The sequence below is a fragment of the Rhineura floridana genome, chromosome 8 (assembly GCF_030035675.1).
Source record: "Rhineura floridana isolate rRhiFlo1 chromosome 8, rRhiFlo1.hap2, whole genome shotgun sequence".
Lineage (NCBI taxonomy): Eukaryota > Metazoa > Chordata > Lepidosauria > Squamata > Rhineuridae > Rhineura > Rhineura floridana.
Window position 1 is genome coordinate 23,295,600 of NC_084487.1, and position 16,513 is coordinate 23,312,112.

The window sequence follows — 16,513 nt, forward strand, 5'->3', positions numbered from 1 at the left end:
CCTGGGAATTTAGGCCGCAATCCAAGACATGTCTGCTCAAAAGTAAGCTCCATTGGGTTCAGTGGGGCTTACTCTTAGGTAAGTGTGTATTGGATTGCAACCTTAGCCTCCAGGAGATGAAGACCTTGCTCATCTATGAGGAATATGCAACAGGTCTATAAAGATTAGAGCCCCCCCCTCAATAATGGGATCATAACTCCATGAATATGAGGAGTTCCATTGATGATGGCTGTCATTCTTCAGTTCAAAAGGGATTACAGAGACACAATATATTTTCCCCCTGGGGTAAAAAAACAAACCAAGGAAGGTAACTTTGAGCTGGAAAAGGACCAGAGGGGTCTTCTCTCTGTGCACTCTTATTCTGCTCAGATGTAGATGGCTTCAAGCTGCTTTAGGCTGAAATTTTGGTTTTTTTTTAAAGCTACAATTAACATGTAGGTCAGTGGTTCCCAACCTGGGGGCCGGGACCCCCAGGGGGGCTGCGAAGTAATCCAGAGGGGGCCGTGAACAGTAAAGAAATGAATTATTTATGAATTTTTTAAAGAAGTCTTCACTCCCTCGACACTGTATGCTTCCCACTGCCGCTGCAGATGGCACCTCCCCCTTGCTCCAAACAAGAGGGGAGGCCTTTTGCTGAAGCGCCAGAGCATCTTTCAGGAGCACTAAGGGCAGGCATCTGCCTATAAAATACATGGCAGATGCCAAAGGAGGCTGAGGGTGGAGCTACCAGGAAGAAGAGGGGATTACTATCACTGATTCCTGTCTCCTTGCACTGCCGCTACTGGCAGCACCCTTACCTAGAATGAGAAGAGAGGGCTTTTTGTGAAGCGAAAAGAAGCAAGCCTGCAAAGAAAGGCTGCTTTCCCCCTTCCTTCCTGGCAGCTAGCCTGCCTCCCTGGGGGGAGGGGGTCACAAAAAAATTTCAGCTTATAAAGGGGGTCCCGTGCTCATAAAGGTTGGGAACCACTGATGTAGGTTAAATTTCAGTGCTAAATTCTGTTATGTTTTGAATATCCCCCACACTCTAGGTGGATCAGCTTATCTAAGCTAATTCCTGACTTCAACCTATTTGTCCAGACTAGAGTGGGATGGGGAACCCATGACCCTCCAGATGTTGTTTGACTACAACCCCCATCATCCATGACCACTGAGTATTCTGACTAGGGCTGATGGGAGTTAAAGTCCAGCAAAATCTGGAGGACTGCAGGTTCCCCACTTTTTGCTCTAGAGTAACAAAGCAACTAAGCCTGAGGCAGGACTGGGGAAATTGCTCAATTCTCTCAGTGGCTCCGGCTTTTCATGATAAAATAAATGGGTAAGAAGTAGAAATACTGAAGGAGGGAGCAAACTCTTTCCCTGCTTTAGACATTAGGACAGCCATCCTCAATCTGATAATCTCCAGATGCTGTGGACACTCTCATAATTACTGCCTTTTGGCTATGCTGGCTGGGGCTGATGGAAGTTGTAGACTAAAACATATGGGGGGCACTAGGTTGTGAAAAGCTGCACTTGAGTAACCAACATAAGGAAGCAGATTTAGCTCCTGTTCCTGTACTAGGAGTACAGAGCTCAGGACACAGATCTGGAGTTCAGCTTGTTAAAAGTCTTACGTATTTTCCCAAGGATCTATTAACTTTCGGAATACAACCATGTATTCTGTCACGTGTGATGTCTTGTATTCAAGTAATACAGATGGCTATTTCTGTATAGCTGCACAATATTTTTTGATATATTATTTAGATCTCTGTGTTAGTGTGTAGATTTTAGTTTATCTGAGTTTCTGTGTTTAACTAAGTGCATCTGTTAATTCATTTAAATATTACTGTGTTTTTACAAGTGACATTTTGAGGTTATAGAGTAAAGAGAGTTCCAGCTGGCTGTGGATGCTTTCCTTTTGAAAAGCCAGTTCCTGGAGAATAAGACTATCAATGCCTACTAGCCACAATGGCTGTCTTCTACCTCCAGTGCTGGAGGCAATATGCCTCTGAATGCCAGTTACTGGAAACCGCAGGAGGGGAGAGTGCTCTTGCACTCAGGTCCTGCTTTTGGGCATCCCATAGCACAAGGTTGGCTGCTGTGAGAACAAGATGTGCATCGGGATAGGCCTTTGGCCTGATCCAGCAGGCTCTTTTGTTCTTAAGTTTAGTGAAATGGAAAGAGTAGCATGGGCCGTATCTCAGTGGTAGAATGTATGCTTTCATGCAGTGGGTTGTATCCAAAGCTAGCTCTACACAGAGTAGACCCATTGAATGGAAAAAACTAAGTTAAGGTTATTAATTTCAGTTGGTCTACTCTGACTAAACCTTAGCTGAATACAGCCCAGAAGGTCCCTGGTATCTCTTGTTTAAAAGGATCAGGAAGCCGGTGATGGGGGGGGAAACCTGCCTGAGACCTCATGGAATCACTGCCAATCAGTGCAGCAACAGTGCTAGGGTAGATGGACAAATACTCTGACCTGTAGTTGAGGCAGTTTCCCTTGCCTTTGCTGGCTATGCTTATTTTAAATACATCATCAGTTGCACACGTGTGTGTGGGCACCTACACAAATTCTTTTGCGATGCATCAACTTGCTTATTTTTCCTCTGCAGTAGTTCAGAATCTGAGATGGAGGAAGAAGAAGAAGAAGAAGACCAACAGCCACAACAGCCCACCTCTGACCTGGGAGGTGTTCCTTGGAAAGAGGCTGTGCGGATACATGCCATGCTAAAGGGCAAGAGTGAGGAAGAGCTGGAGGCAGAGAAAAAACATGACAATGAGGAGGAGGAGGAGGAAGAGGAAGAGGAAGAAGTCTCTAGTGAAGGTTAGTAGATAGTTTTATTTTGTTTTTTTCTGGGTATGGATTCTGATGATCACCAGAATAAATATTCTGATAAATATAAGGGATCTCTCTCTTTTTGTGTAAGACCTGGAAGCCATTGCAAAGGCTGTGAACCTGGTGCAGACTCTTGTTTATGGACTACTTCTCCTTTAGGAGAAGCACTTGGGTCAAAGGTGGTAGTCTTCCTCAATTTGCCAGTTCCTCAGACTGTATTTTTTTCTAACGCATCTTTTGCTCTTTTTCTGGTTTTAATCTATGGAACACAGTGCTAGGTTTGAACTTTTCTGTCTGCAAACATAGGTCTGGGAATAAACATGTTGCATTGCACGAGACAGAATTATAATTTGAGGAGCCAGGCCAACAGACAGATACTTCTCCATAGCAAGAGGCTTCGAGAAAAGCCATAGCCTAGCGGTAGAGCACATGTTTTGCATGCAAAATGATCTCAGGTTCAATCCGTAGCTACTCCCAGGTAGGGCTACCCCTGCCTGAAATCCTGGAGAGCCACTGTAAACAATACTGAGCTAGATGGACCAGTCATCTGTAGGCAATTCCTTATGGTTCTGTGTGCTGGCAGCTGGGTGGGATCAACTGGTTCATTGTCAAATCAAGCCAGGGTTAGGCAAGCCTGATGGAATAATGATTTGCAGCCCAAGAAGGTGGTTCAGCAGTAGGATGAGGAGGCAAGTCAGGACTGGAACTGTGACTCAGAAGATAGGTCATCTGATGGTAGAAAAATCTTGGCATGTTTCTGTGGTGGTTGCTGATGAAATGCTATGGGGTGGTATTTTATTTGATTTGGAGGTAACTGTTTATATAGGTTTACAGTCCAGCACAGTTCTGAGATAGGAGCCAACAAAGAACTGCAGATAGCAGAAAAAGTTAGACAGTGTTTGTCTCCTGCCTTTGCCTCCAGACTGGAAGGATCCCTCCTTTTAGTTATCTAGGGCTCTGCACATGGATCAAGAATTATGCTTTCCCTCTTCAGTTCCTTTATGGCTGCTTCAGGCATGGTATTAACTGAGGGCAAAAAGCCACACGTCTAAACTAGAGATTAGCACCTAAGGTAGTTGGGAAATCACCAGTGAGTCACAACAACGTTATGTGTACATATTTATGCGGACATTCAGTTGGGACACTAGAGTATTAACTGCTTAAGGGAGTATAAATTACAGATCAGAACAGGCAGGCATTTTCTCAATTATTGAAAAGTTTGAGAACCACAGATCTGCAGAATATTCAGCCTTGAGGGATATAGGGTGTTGGCATTTCAAGTTACTTTTTTGAGGGTTGTTTGTGGTTATAGAAAGCTACAGAATCGCTTCCTTGCTACACAAGTCCTTTTTCTTTTTCATGGAAATGAAATAGACTGCCTTCAAGTCGATCTCGACTTACGGCTACCCTACGAATAGGGTTTTCATGGTAAGCGGTATTCAGAGGGGGTTTACCGTTGCCTCTCTCTGAGGCTAGTCCTCCCCAGCTGGCTAGGGCCTGCTCAGCTTGCCACAGCTGCACAAGCCAGCCCCTTCCTTGTCCGCAACTGCCAGCTAGGGGGCAACTGGGCCCTTGGGACTATGCAGCTTGCCCACAGCTGCACAGGTGGCAGGGCACATAACCCCTGAGCCACTCACTGTGGGGTGATCTTTAGCTGGCCCTTGACAGACAGGAGACAGGAGCGGGTATTTGAATTCACAGACTCTGGACTCCCAGCCAAGCTCTCCTCCCCACTGTGCTGTACCAGCTGTTTTATAGCAGCTGGTAACTGCACCAGATTTGTTTCAGACATACCTTTTGGAGCGCATATTCCAAATGAGGTGTTTAGCTCTCAAAATAGGCCTCATTCGCCAGAGAACATCCATCTCTCTTGCAAGGAGAGCTTGGAAAAGTTACTTTTTTGAACTACAACTCCCATCAGCCCCAGCTAGCATGGTGCTGGCTGGGGCTGATGGGAGATGTAGTTCAAAAAAGTAACTTTTCCAAGCTCTGCTTGCAAGATCTGCTTAGGCACAACAGTAAAGTCCGCTGACAAGTTAAAGACAACCGGGATCAAAGCATCTAATAATACAGGCCTGGATTAATGACAGCTGCAGTTGTGGTGCTGTATGAAACAGAGCAAGAGCCTTGCCATTGGGCTGTTCCTAGGTAATATTTCTCTATCTGGATATTGTAAAGCTGCAGCTCAGAGACAGATAATCTGGCCCTTCTGCTTAAAAGTAGACTTACAGATCTGAAGTTCCCAGAACTCCTTTGTCACCTGCCCACTTAAATTTGCATGTCAGAAAGAGGACTACCTCCAGCCATGAAAACTGTTTTAGACAGATATTGCATTTGGTCAAGGAAATGGTTTGTAACCCTATAGACACCTGTGATTAATTTTCCTGTTAACAGAGGGAAATACCAACTGATGGAAAGTTTTTTGCAACATGTATACACCGCAGAGTAGACTTGTGTTTATCACATTGGATGGTGTTCATACACAGTTCATTTTAATTTCCTACATGTAAGTGAAATCTGTGTAGGGCCTCTTATAGGTGAAGCAGCCCTGGACCTGTCTGGGTTTCCCCAAACCATCAATGTGTTCTTTCTGATTCTCTGTCCTTTTTTTCTTTGTCGCATTTTTAATTTCCATATCAATGCTATTCGTTGGTGTGTGACTCCCCCTGCTGTAGAGGGAGAGTATTACCCTTGGGAGAGAGAACTTCAGCAAGGCCTCTGGCTTCAGCATCTCTCAAATGAAGAGGACACGGGTACATTTAAAGGTACCCTTGCACCATTGCCTCTTCCCCTAAAGAAGGGGTGGGGCATTTTACAAAGAGCAGGCTTCATACAAAGCAGCATATTTTTAAAATTTGCATTCACCAAATTAGTGGTAATTTAAAATTACTGTTAACTTCCAGGTCAGGAACAAACTTTGTAAAGTTAAAACCCAAATTCTGCTTGTTTGCTTCCTTGCATCAAATGCATAAATTGAAATGTGTCAGATTAACAGCTTGTTATGAGCATATGCATTTTAATCATTTTAAAATTCTTGCTGTGGTAGAAGGGTGTGTGTGCTGTTGTTCCTGTTTTGAATCTCTGGGAAGAGAGGTCAAACTGGCAAAGAACTAGAGAACAGGAATGCTGAGACGCTTGTTTTTATAGCCCTGAGTGTCTCACTGCAAAAATGTTTTTGTGTGTACGTGGTCTGTCATTTTTGTTTCAGTTATTTGTACCACAACAAGAACCATAAGTTAACATTCCTATTATTAGTAGTATTAGTATTATTATTATTGGAGACAATGTGAAAATAAATGTTTCAGACTTGCTAAAAGACCAGAAACTGTAGTGCTCTTTCTGGTGCATCATCATCACCATCATATCACATATTCTCCTGAACTATATTACTTTTTTGCCCTTTTTTTTGCAGCATGCATGCCATTCTGAGACATAAGACCTCAGTGTGTATATGCAGTTGACATTATTATTGTGCAAAAGGGGAACAAGACAGTACTAATGACTGCACTAACAAGGCCAATTAGCTGTCCTCAGTTAAACTTCAGTATGACACTCTTTTAAAAACAAAGAGAAGTTGCATCCAAATGTTTGTGGGAGAAATATTTGTTCAAGGTTTTAATTGGCCAGATGCAATTGGGAATGGTTTCCAGAATAAGGAGGCAACAAAAAAGCAAGTAGGGAGGCACCCAAAAATGCTCCAGCCACAGAGAGGGAGACCCTCAAGGTGCCGAACCAGCAAACAGCAGAGAGCTGGGACTGCAATAAAAAAATATCATTCCCCACTCTCTGCTGTTTGCTGGTTCGGCACCTTGAGGGTCTCCCTCTCTTTGGTTGGAGTGGAATAAGGAAGTACAATTTGGGATGATCAGGTGAGGCCTGCTCTTTGGGAGCCTTGCTAAGCTTCTATGAATTTCCCTTCCACTATCAATTCTTGCTGTTTAAAACTCATCCTTCTAACTCCTAATGCTGTGTGATGTTGTGTAAACACTAACTTTACTTACGCAAAGACTTGCATCAAGGGAACTTGGCAGCACGAGGTGCCATGTGTCCGCCAGGAAGCCAGGATCCATCACTCACTTCTGAATCAATTGCTCTTCCACAGTTCAGTTTTATAACACAATTTGTGTCAAATTAGAAAGGTATTTCCTGAAATAGAGTTAATAAAGAGTGGGACAAAACTGTATTTTGTTTCCTTTTTTACTGATTGAGACATACATAATGGGCAGTCATTTTGCTGTTACTTTTTTGAAGTGTCCTTGTACTGAAAAGAAGACAGGGAACACAGAAGTTACCTTTATTATAAACCATTCTGGGTAAACTCAATGTCTCATTCTTCTGTTAGTATTAAGAAAGGAATGCTGAAAAGAACAGGTTTGTGTACTTTTTCTGTGCGTATTGATCTGCAGTCACTAGTAAAATGTGATCTTTTTCTGTAATAATACTTAAAAGGAAAACTTAGCTATGACAGATCCTTGATGAATTGTATGCATCACGGAAGACTTTTTGGCATGGAGTGAAATATGCAAACTGCAAACCTCTCTCTCTCTCTCTCTCTCTCTCTCTCTCTCTCTCTCTCTCTCTCTCTCTCTCTCTCTCTCTCTCTCTGTGTGTGTGTGTGTGTGTGTGTGTGTGTCTCTGTCTCTGTGTGTCTCTGTCTCTCTCTCTCTCTCTCTCTCTGTGTGTGTGTGTAAGTGTAAGTGAGTGTCTGGAGGGGAGCATATGCATGCATGATGCTGATTTTTACCTGTCTTCTCTTGCCAGCTGATCTCAGCAAGTAACTTCTTTCATTTTTCCCGCCCTTTCCCTCCCTTTCCCTGCACTTATTTCCTTTTGTATGTGCTCTCTCCTTCCCTCTCCTTTTCCTCCTTGTTCTACCTTGCCACTCCATCAACATGAACCACCATTGGCCTCTTGTCTGCTAGCTGGAAACCTGAGGCTGCAGCAGATAGTAAATCCGATTGATCCCCTGGAGATCTTGGCAGATGTGCATTGGACACACATCCGTCAGAAAGAGGAGGAGGAAAAACTGGGCCTTTCTTCTAAGTCCTCCACCTCCAGAGGTAAACATGTCTGCTATGCTGACCCCTTACATCACAAGGGCATTTATTCCCTATTATGGCATCTCCAGAAAGGCCAATTCTTCTTCCTGAGAGTGTCTTCATGTTGTTTTTAGCAGTGTTGATTTCAGGTTGATCTCCATTTGTTGTTGCTTACAAAGGCCAGTAGAAGGACATCTTCCATGCTTGGTTCCAGGCACTGGTTACATTTGTACTTGGATGCCCACCTATGTATGAGAATGAAATTGCAGAGGGAGAAATATCAGAATACAGGACTTGATAAATCCTTGGTGTGGCTCACCAGTACAGTGTTGGAGGAATTTTATTGAACTCTTACAATAAATTATTGTTTTTTGTATCTCCAACTTAACAGCCATATGGATCTTCCAGTTTTGACTAAAAGCAGGAAATGTCAATTTTCTTAAGGTTGCACAACTTTATCCTGACTAAATTTGGCAGCTGCTTTTCTGCAGTACAGTTAGTATCTGGTAGTGCACTGTTTAAAATTAGGTGGGAAGGAGGTGATTTCAGGAAACCTAATCATCTTGGATAGCCAGTTAGTAATCTGCAGTGTGATTTTGTCCAACTGTCGCAATCTATTACCATGATGTTTCAGTGCCCTGCTAGGCTTCAAGTACAGAAGAGGATGACATGAGAGAAGGAACTGTCTTGGTTTCTTCTTCCAGTCAGCTTCAATATGAGCAAGACTGTCTAAGCTTAAAATAGAGGGAAAATGACAATAAGGTGCTTCCATTCATGCAGAAGATGATTAGAAGAGAAAGTCAGGGCACTTATGGTTATGTGTTGCTTGTCCCTGTACTCTGAGCTTCACAAGGACGTCATGGCCAGGAATGATCCTGTCCTTGAGGAGCTTGTTCAAGGACATTTTTGGCAGCCAGGCATAGGAAGTGGCTGTGAATGAACTTGAAAATATGTCATTGGATAAGGCAGAAGTACGGGACCAGGAGATCTCTCTCTCTCTCTCCCCTCCCCCCTAAGGTCCATAATTACTGATGTCCGTGAGTATGCGCATGTGGGATATAGTGGAAGAAAATGATCTGAGCAGGCCTTTAAGTGTTCTGAGCTTCCTAAAGCAAACAGAACTAGCTATATACAAGTGAAAGCTTTTAGACTGGATTAACAGAAGGATTGCATTAAAGACCCTGGAAATAATAGTGCATCTTTACTCCATACTGAGGAGACCTCAGCTGGAATTCTGGAATATTTGGTTCATTTCTAGGAGGATCCTCAGTACAGGATTCATACTGATAATCTAGAAGGATTCAGGAGAGTGTCAAGAATGATGAATGGCATGGAAGCAAAATTATCGGTGAAAAATCTGAAAGAGTTGGGTATATTCAGACTAAAGAGAACAAACTATTTTTCTTTGTGGGTATTTATTTAAAACATTTTTATCTTTTCCCTGTAAGGCCCTGAGAAAGGTGACTTTGAATATATGAGGAGCATTAGAGAACACTAAACAATTAACTTAAATTATTGTCATGCCCAGAGTGCAAGAGACAAAACAGAGGCGAGACTGGAATTCTTGTTTTATTAGAGTAACGGTTACATCAAAAGCAGTGCGCTTCATAGACTTAATTATGCTAACTCACTACTATCCCTAACTAAGCTACCTAGGCATACTTTGCAGCGTGTGAAGAAAGTTGACTCAGCACCCCAATCAGTGGGGCTCTGCCTCAAGTAGGGAAGGTCTTTGCTCATAATCTCTGACTCCTCTGAAGTCCCACCTTCTGGCTGACTCACTTCTCGCGGCCTCTTGCGCGGGGCAAAGGGGGGTGAGCCTCCACTGGCTCATCTGACAGTACAGGCTCGATAGGCTCAGCTTCAGGAGGCGGGAAAGCGTTTGAAGTGCCAGGCGGGGAGTCCTGGGGGGGTGGAGTTGGCGCATGCACCAGGTCATCCCCCAATGGCTCTGTTGGGGCGTCTGTAGGTGGAGCGAGGTCTGCCTCGGCGGGAGAACTGTCCGTGGGAGCTGGCAGACTGTCAACTACACCCCCTCCCTCATTGTCCTCGAAAGCCTCATCTACCTCTGATTCCTCTTCCTGCTCTAACTGGGGAAGCTGAGGCTTGACCGATTCCCGTTCATGATCCTCCTGGGAGAGCTGGGGCTCAACATCTATAAGAAAGTTGTTTTTTTTAAACGTTATGGAAGTGTTCTAAGTATAAGATAGATTTTGGTTATAGCAGTTCTAGAATTTTCTTCCTTGGAGGATTTTTTTTAAAGCTGAAAGGCAATTGGATGTCTTGGCTGTGGCCAAAGGGGTGTTGCTCAGTGTTACTTTTTCTGTGCAGGATTTGGGGGGCCTCCAAACAAGGGGTCCTCTGTGGGCCTCCTTAACCCAAAAGAAGCAGGGCATGCAAAGCTAAACATTCTCTTGCATTCCTTCTGACGTTCCTGGGTACTCTGTGCAAATTAAACCTATTACTGCTGGGATTATGGGCCCTTTCCTCTTCTTGGAGCTCCCAGTAAATGCCCAACTTTGCTGTCCTCTGGAGCTAATGTTATGTCATCCCAGGCCTTTGTTACTAAAGGACTTCTCAAAAAGTAATTCCTTTGCACAATAACTATGCACTTAGTTACTCCAGACTTCTTCTCTCTGGGTAATGCTTCAGCTGCAAAGATATATCGTGTTCCTAGTATTCAAGTAGCAGTATGTTGCTGCTACAAAGCAATCAAGATCTCCAGTCCCTTTTGATCTAGTTGTTCATTGATCTTCAAATAATTTGCAATGTCTTGTCTTCCATGTATTTCCCACTAATATAGAACTAACTTGTAGTGATGTTCTGTGTTTGATTAATATATAAAATATATTATAAGCAGAACAGGTCATGCAAATGCTCTTTGCAAGAGAAGGGTTTCTCTGTTCACTCACCCTTATCGCTCTACACTTTTCAGATGTCAGGAAATGCCAAGCCTCCAACCTCTGGCTGTATACTGATCCCAGCCAGAATCTACCTGTTCTTTGGAAGCCCCACATAGGCACTGTTAGGCTTTGGTCATGCCCTTCGTCTTTTGTCTGTTTTCATTCATACTCTACCTGTCTGGCTTCTGTTGTACGAAGTCTCAAACTTTTGTCATAGTAAGCCTGTTTCAGTCAAGGGAACGGTTCTTTCTGTTGGCAAGTAAAGGGTTCCTGAGAGTATTTTTTCCATGGCAGAGTTACAAGGCCAAGACGCTCAGAGTCCGTGCAGATCTCAAGGACAAGTATCCAAGGCAACCAGCTGGCCTTATCTATAAGACTTGGCAGATCTGGCCAGTTGGTGTAGGGGTCGAGGAGTTTGTACAGAGAGAGCTTGTGATATATTGTCAGTAAAGTGACTCTTAAAACTTATTGCTTGTCCGGCTCATTGCTTCAACTGGCATCTAGCCTGTCACTATACTGTTCTGCATCCTGGGCATCTGCTTGCGCCAGATACAACATCCAACACTTTCATAGTTCTCAAGTTGACGTGCCAAAACTGAGAAGGCCCAGTCCCATGCACCGGAATATCTTATCTCTCAAAATAAAGTAAAATAAAAAGGGTGCTTGGAGCTCCAGTTGATCATGAGACCTGGGAAGTTTCATATTAGGAGTAGATGTGTGCTTATTTGTTGTCTTATTCCACATGAGTATTCTGCATAAGCTTTTGCTGGTGATCTAGATTCTGTGTCTGTGTGCCCTTTGCTTCTAGGAATTGTTTGAGTTTCCCTTTCTCCTGTCCTGTCTACCACCTTGAATTTTGTAAACTGTGGGTTGACCTTTTTTTGTCTCCAAATTAATGTAGCATAAAAGGACCCCTACTTGTCATAAAGATAACAGATGCCAGAGAATGGTAAAAGGAGAGACTAGGACTTGATAAAGGAGTACCATGTACAGGATGATAAACTGGGTATAATATTCCTCCTTTCCATTGTTTATAGTACAGGAAAGGCTTTGTTTGATGTGAAGGGAAAGAACTTAATTGCTCTTAAGGGTTACTAGGAAATTGGGGAACAGTACTCTGGGTCATGCAGACATGAACGTGGTAGGAAAAAAGACATCTGTAATAGATGAATTTGGCAGAAGAGCTGAAGAGCCTTTGATGTAAGGACACTGGCCTAAATCTGACAGTGAGTTAGGCATACTTAAGCCTATTGAAATCCATGGTGTTAAGTATGACTAACTCTGTGCTGGATTTAGGCCATTGAGCCTTGGACTCTGTGCAGCAATGCCTCCTTGAATCTGGTACCCTCCAAATGTGTTCAGCTACAGTTCGCACAATCCCTGAGCATCCATTGGCCTTGCCAGGTAGGGCTGATGGGAATTGTAGTCCAAAATATCTGGAGGCACTGGTTTGGGGATGGCTGACATAGCACTTCACACACTTGTATGAAATAGAAGAATGAGAATTGGGGAATCAATTCAACCATCTGGGGGGAGGGGGGACATATAGCCATGGGGAAAAGGATACATTTCATACGGCTTTTGCGATTTGACTGAAAAGAAATTGCTGGCCAGCAGTAGTCCAGATGACGTTTGCTTGACCTGAGCATTATCTTTTAAATGCAGAAAGGGACTTCCGTGCACCACTTTTGCCTGCAGGTGGGTAGCAAAAGCAGCTGCAGCAGGTATCTGGCTCCAGGAATTAAAGATTCATCTTTCTCTCCTCCCCCCTTTTTGGCAGGGGAGGAAGGAGGCTTTTGAATCCCTTGTTTGATGTCTCCTTGGTCTGTCTTCTTTTCTTGATGTTTCCCTCTGGGGTGTTTCAGTTTCACATGTATCACCTTCAAAGTATTTGACTTGTTGCTTTGAAATTTATTATCATTTTATTTTATTTTAATTCAGCATCCGACCTTCCCTCCATACGCCACGAGGCAGTGCAGGCGTGGCTGGATGCAGTCCCAGGAGGTAGTTGTGGTGATGTTCTGTTTTACAGCTCACAAGTAACCCTGTCCGCCACTGCTGGTGCTGCCACCCGCCCAGGTTTTAGAGCTCCAGCTTCTGGCCCCTTTAACCATGGAGCTATCTATGCCTCTGGCGCGCTACTACCGCATGCTGAGTTGGGGAGGGAAGGGAAGGGAAGGGAGGGGGGCTGCATGTCTCACTGAGATGGTTCAACCTTGCATGAATTAGGCTTCCATTTTAACCTTCTCCAAGGAAGATCAAGCAGAAAAGAGATTCCTGTAGATAGTGAAGGAAATGCGGATGCCAGTGAAGAGGAAGTAGGCTTTGCATTTGTGTGCATTAGGCAATTAGGTTCAATTTAGATTTTAACACTTCCTGATTGCGCCACTGCAAATAAGCCATGCAGGTGCCTTTATGTTTTGAAAGTTGCTTCATGCACCATTTTCTATAATAATTAATAATAATAATTGCTATAACAAACAGGCTTATTGCAGTCCTAAAGTCAGAGAGAGAGATGAAATGTGTTGGCTCTTCTTGCCAGACCATTTTCCAAATAGGGTTGCCAACATGATGCTTTCCAGATGGTGTGGACTTCAGTTTCCATCAATCCTGGCCATCATCATGCTAGCTGGAGCTGATGGGAATTGCAGTCTAAAACATCTGAAAGACAAACCCATTGGCTACCCCTGATCTAGATCAAGTCCCTCCTAAAGGGGCAAATTATTCTTAAAAATACTTCTTTTCTAAAGCAAGCATGGGGAACCTTTGGCTGTCCAGATGTTGCTGAACTACAACTCTTATAATCATTGGCTATATTTGCTGGGACTGATGAGATTTATAATTGAGCAACATCTGGATGACCAACAGTTCCCCACATCTGTTCTAAGGTGATGTGCAGATCAGGAGAGAAGCCCCACTCTGTATAAGAAATCTGCATTGTGGAGGCAACTCTACTCTGTCCTACTCCCTCCCTGCTCTTACTGTTCAGAATGACCCCTGTCATTGGGGGGCATTCTTGGGGAGGTGAACAGGGTTCTTACAAAACAGAAACTTAATTTTACACAATAGAAAAATCATCACTTGAGATGTGGCATCTAAGTTTTGCATGAATGTAGTTAGTGCATTTCTAAAACTTTTTGCTTCTGACAGCAGAGCTTACAGGACGGCTGCATACCGCCTTTTCCAGTTGTGGCTGCTGACCAACTTGGACAAAATGTTGTCTCCGTTTGTTTCTGGCTACAATAGTGCATAGCTCACAAGTTTCTGTGTGACAGCTTTTATCCCCTTGCACTTCATCTTTCACTGCATACTGTGTATAAATGCATTCTTGTACAATAGCTGTGAATAGGTACAGGTTTCCCACCCACCCCCAAACTTATGTTTGCTCCAATGTGTTTCTAATCTGTATCTCCATTAAACATGTCACTGGGTAAAGAATTCTGGGGTCTTTACCTCTTCATGACGCTTACAGGGTATTTATGGGAAATTGCATGATAGCTTAGGCAGTTACATAATTTCCTGGTTTTAGAGGATGTTCCAAACTGTTGCATCACTCAGCGTTTAATGCCAATTATTTTATTCTCTGAGATGCTATATTCCAACTTAGCCTATCTAGGCTTGCTTTGGATAGTTGCATAGACCAGCCAAAACCTGGTAACTATTGCAAAGATGATCAAACCATTTCAAAGATATCTGTGCTTTGAAACTATTATTTATACTGCTTTGCAAGACAAAATGGGTCCAATAGAAGACAGGTATGGTGTAATAGACTTTCAGATACGATCTAAGAGATCATCCAGGCAATTTCAGTGCAAACAAGTATCATGTGTTGGGTACTATTCCCCTTTCAAATTAACTCTTTCTGGAGATCTGAGATTTGTATATTTATACAACATCTGCGAGGCGAGCTGCATGATCAGTAGTAAAATATGGTGCAGCTCATGCGTTTCAGATGAAAGTAGGTGGAAACTACAGTGCTTGAATGCCCCCCACGCATTTAAACAAACAACTTTGTTCTAGTGTAGTTTTCTCTCTGTTATCCTGGGTTTCAATGTGCAGAATGTGGTTTTATGGGAGAAGTGTACAGACATATAACACACCCCACTTTTCACTAGTGGTATAGTCCAGCAAGGCCTGCATCATATGATTTTGCTGTTTCTGGAGCTTAGATGTGCCTCACAAGAAAGTGGACTTCTAAACAGATCGCAGTTCACCTCAGAGCTTGAGCTTACATATATCTGTTTTCTCTCTCCCTCTGTTTTTTTATCTGTGTATCAAATTTCTTCTAGCACTGTGTGAGGAGAATGACTACGAGGATGAGGCAGGCACAGAGCCTGCAGAAGCCATTGAAGATGGGGACACAGGTGCCGAGTTAGATGATGGTATGGGACTATGAATTCCCTGTTATGTTTTCAATCATAATTGCAGAAGTACAAAGTCATACTTCAAAAGAGTGGGGGAGATAGCATGTGCTGTTTTAGTGGCATAAGTGCAGAGGGGGAAAGAATTGCAAGGTAATAATAATTGCCATGTTTTATTCATTTGGAGGAGTAACAGTGCTGAAGAAAACATTCTAAAAAGGCCTCTGAGATGGGCAGAGAGAACCTGTTGCTATTTAATATTGACTTAGAGCTAGCCACATGCTATATAGCTGTACAAAAGTCAAACATGATAAATTCATTATCTAGGGAATATGCTAAGTCCCTTGCCACTGGATAGCTTTAAGGGAGGGTCACTTTGAGGGTGGGATGTGAGTGGTGGGCCTCCCTCCCTCCAATTGATTGCCAGCAGATCTTATGCCAGAGCCAACAGTCCCTTTATGCATCTCTTTTGCCTCTGGATTGGCAAGGTGAAATCTTATCAGGAAGTCACTCTTGAGACTTGCACCTCAGATCCTTCTTTGTTTTTGTTTTTCTCCTTTCCTTGCACAAATCAATGGGGATCAGATGACATCCCATCTGATGCAGAAGCGGAGTGCCACCCGCATCAAGAAGAGGTGGAAGAACTAGAGCTGAAAATCTCAGAAAAGGAAGAAGCAGAGACAGCTGCCCCTTCCCTTGAGGCAGAAGGTACCAAAATTCATCACGAAGTCTGCAGCCCCAAGCAGTTCTGAGCAGTCTACACTGCAGGCATCTGTTAATTTTTGACACAATACGTTCTCATCATTATTTAAGGAAATCTGTGGCCAAATCATGCTTGTGTATTTGTTTATATCGACCTTTATCGAAAATTGATTCTAGGATGATTCACAATAATACAACTATTAGAAAACACAGCCCCCTCCTCCCAAAAAAACATAAAGCACAGTTTAAAACAGTAGATAAAAGCTTACAGGTATACATTAATACCTCAGTTAACAAAGTAGATGCATTCCTGGACATTATGTCTTTAACAGAAACTTTGTTACCAGAGATAGGAATCACATGGAAAGAATAGGGATAGGTTACTACACCTGCTCATAGAAGGTGGGGGCAGCTTCAACAGGGGCTTTGAAGGGTGCCTACCTGGCACTCTCCCATTCCCTGCCCCCTTCCTCCTCTGAATTGTATTGGATCCTTCCCTCTCTAGCCCTGGGAGAAAGCAAGACATCTCTTTAATGCAAAATGCACACAAAGGCTTGTCAGTTTCACCTTACAGCAAAGGCACAGGTTTGAAAGTTTTTCCATAGCAAAGCAAAGCTGGTCAGTTTCACCTTAAAAAAAAAGCCTTCCTTAAAAGGAGCTTAGTTTCTGGAGGATTGGTTAACTGAGATATTACTG

At 43.3% G+C, this 16,513-nt stretch overlaps 1 protein-coding gene across 23 annotated transcripts in view; it reads left to right on the forward strand.

Moving 5' to 3' along the window:
* MICAL3 (microtubule associated monooxygenase, calponin and LIM domain containing 3) overlaps positions 1–16,513 on the forward strand; it is a 273,115-nt gene that overhangs the window by 200,677 nt on the left and 55,925 nt on the right. For 20 of the 23 annotated variants that reach the window (XM_061638561.1, XM_061638562.1, XM_061638565.1 and 17 more), the window contains 6 exons: positions 2,589–2,800; positions 5,488–5,577; positions 7,735–7,872; positions 12,696–12,758; positions 15,044–15,136; positions 15,701–15,823. In XM_061638561.1, the coding sequence (XP_061494545.1) occupies positions 2,589–2,800; positions 5,488–5,577; positions 7,735–7,872; positions 12,696–12,758; positions 15,044–15,136; positions 15,701–15,823 (719 nt within the window). The remainder of the gene's footprint in view (positions 1–2,588; positions 2,801–5,487; positions 5,578–7,734; positions 7,873–12,695; positions 12,759–15,043; positions 15,137–15,700; positions 15,824–16,513) is intronic. The other 3 variants (XM_061638571.1, XM_061638572.1, XM_061638573.1) reach the window with 3 other exon arrangements.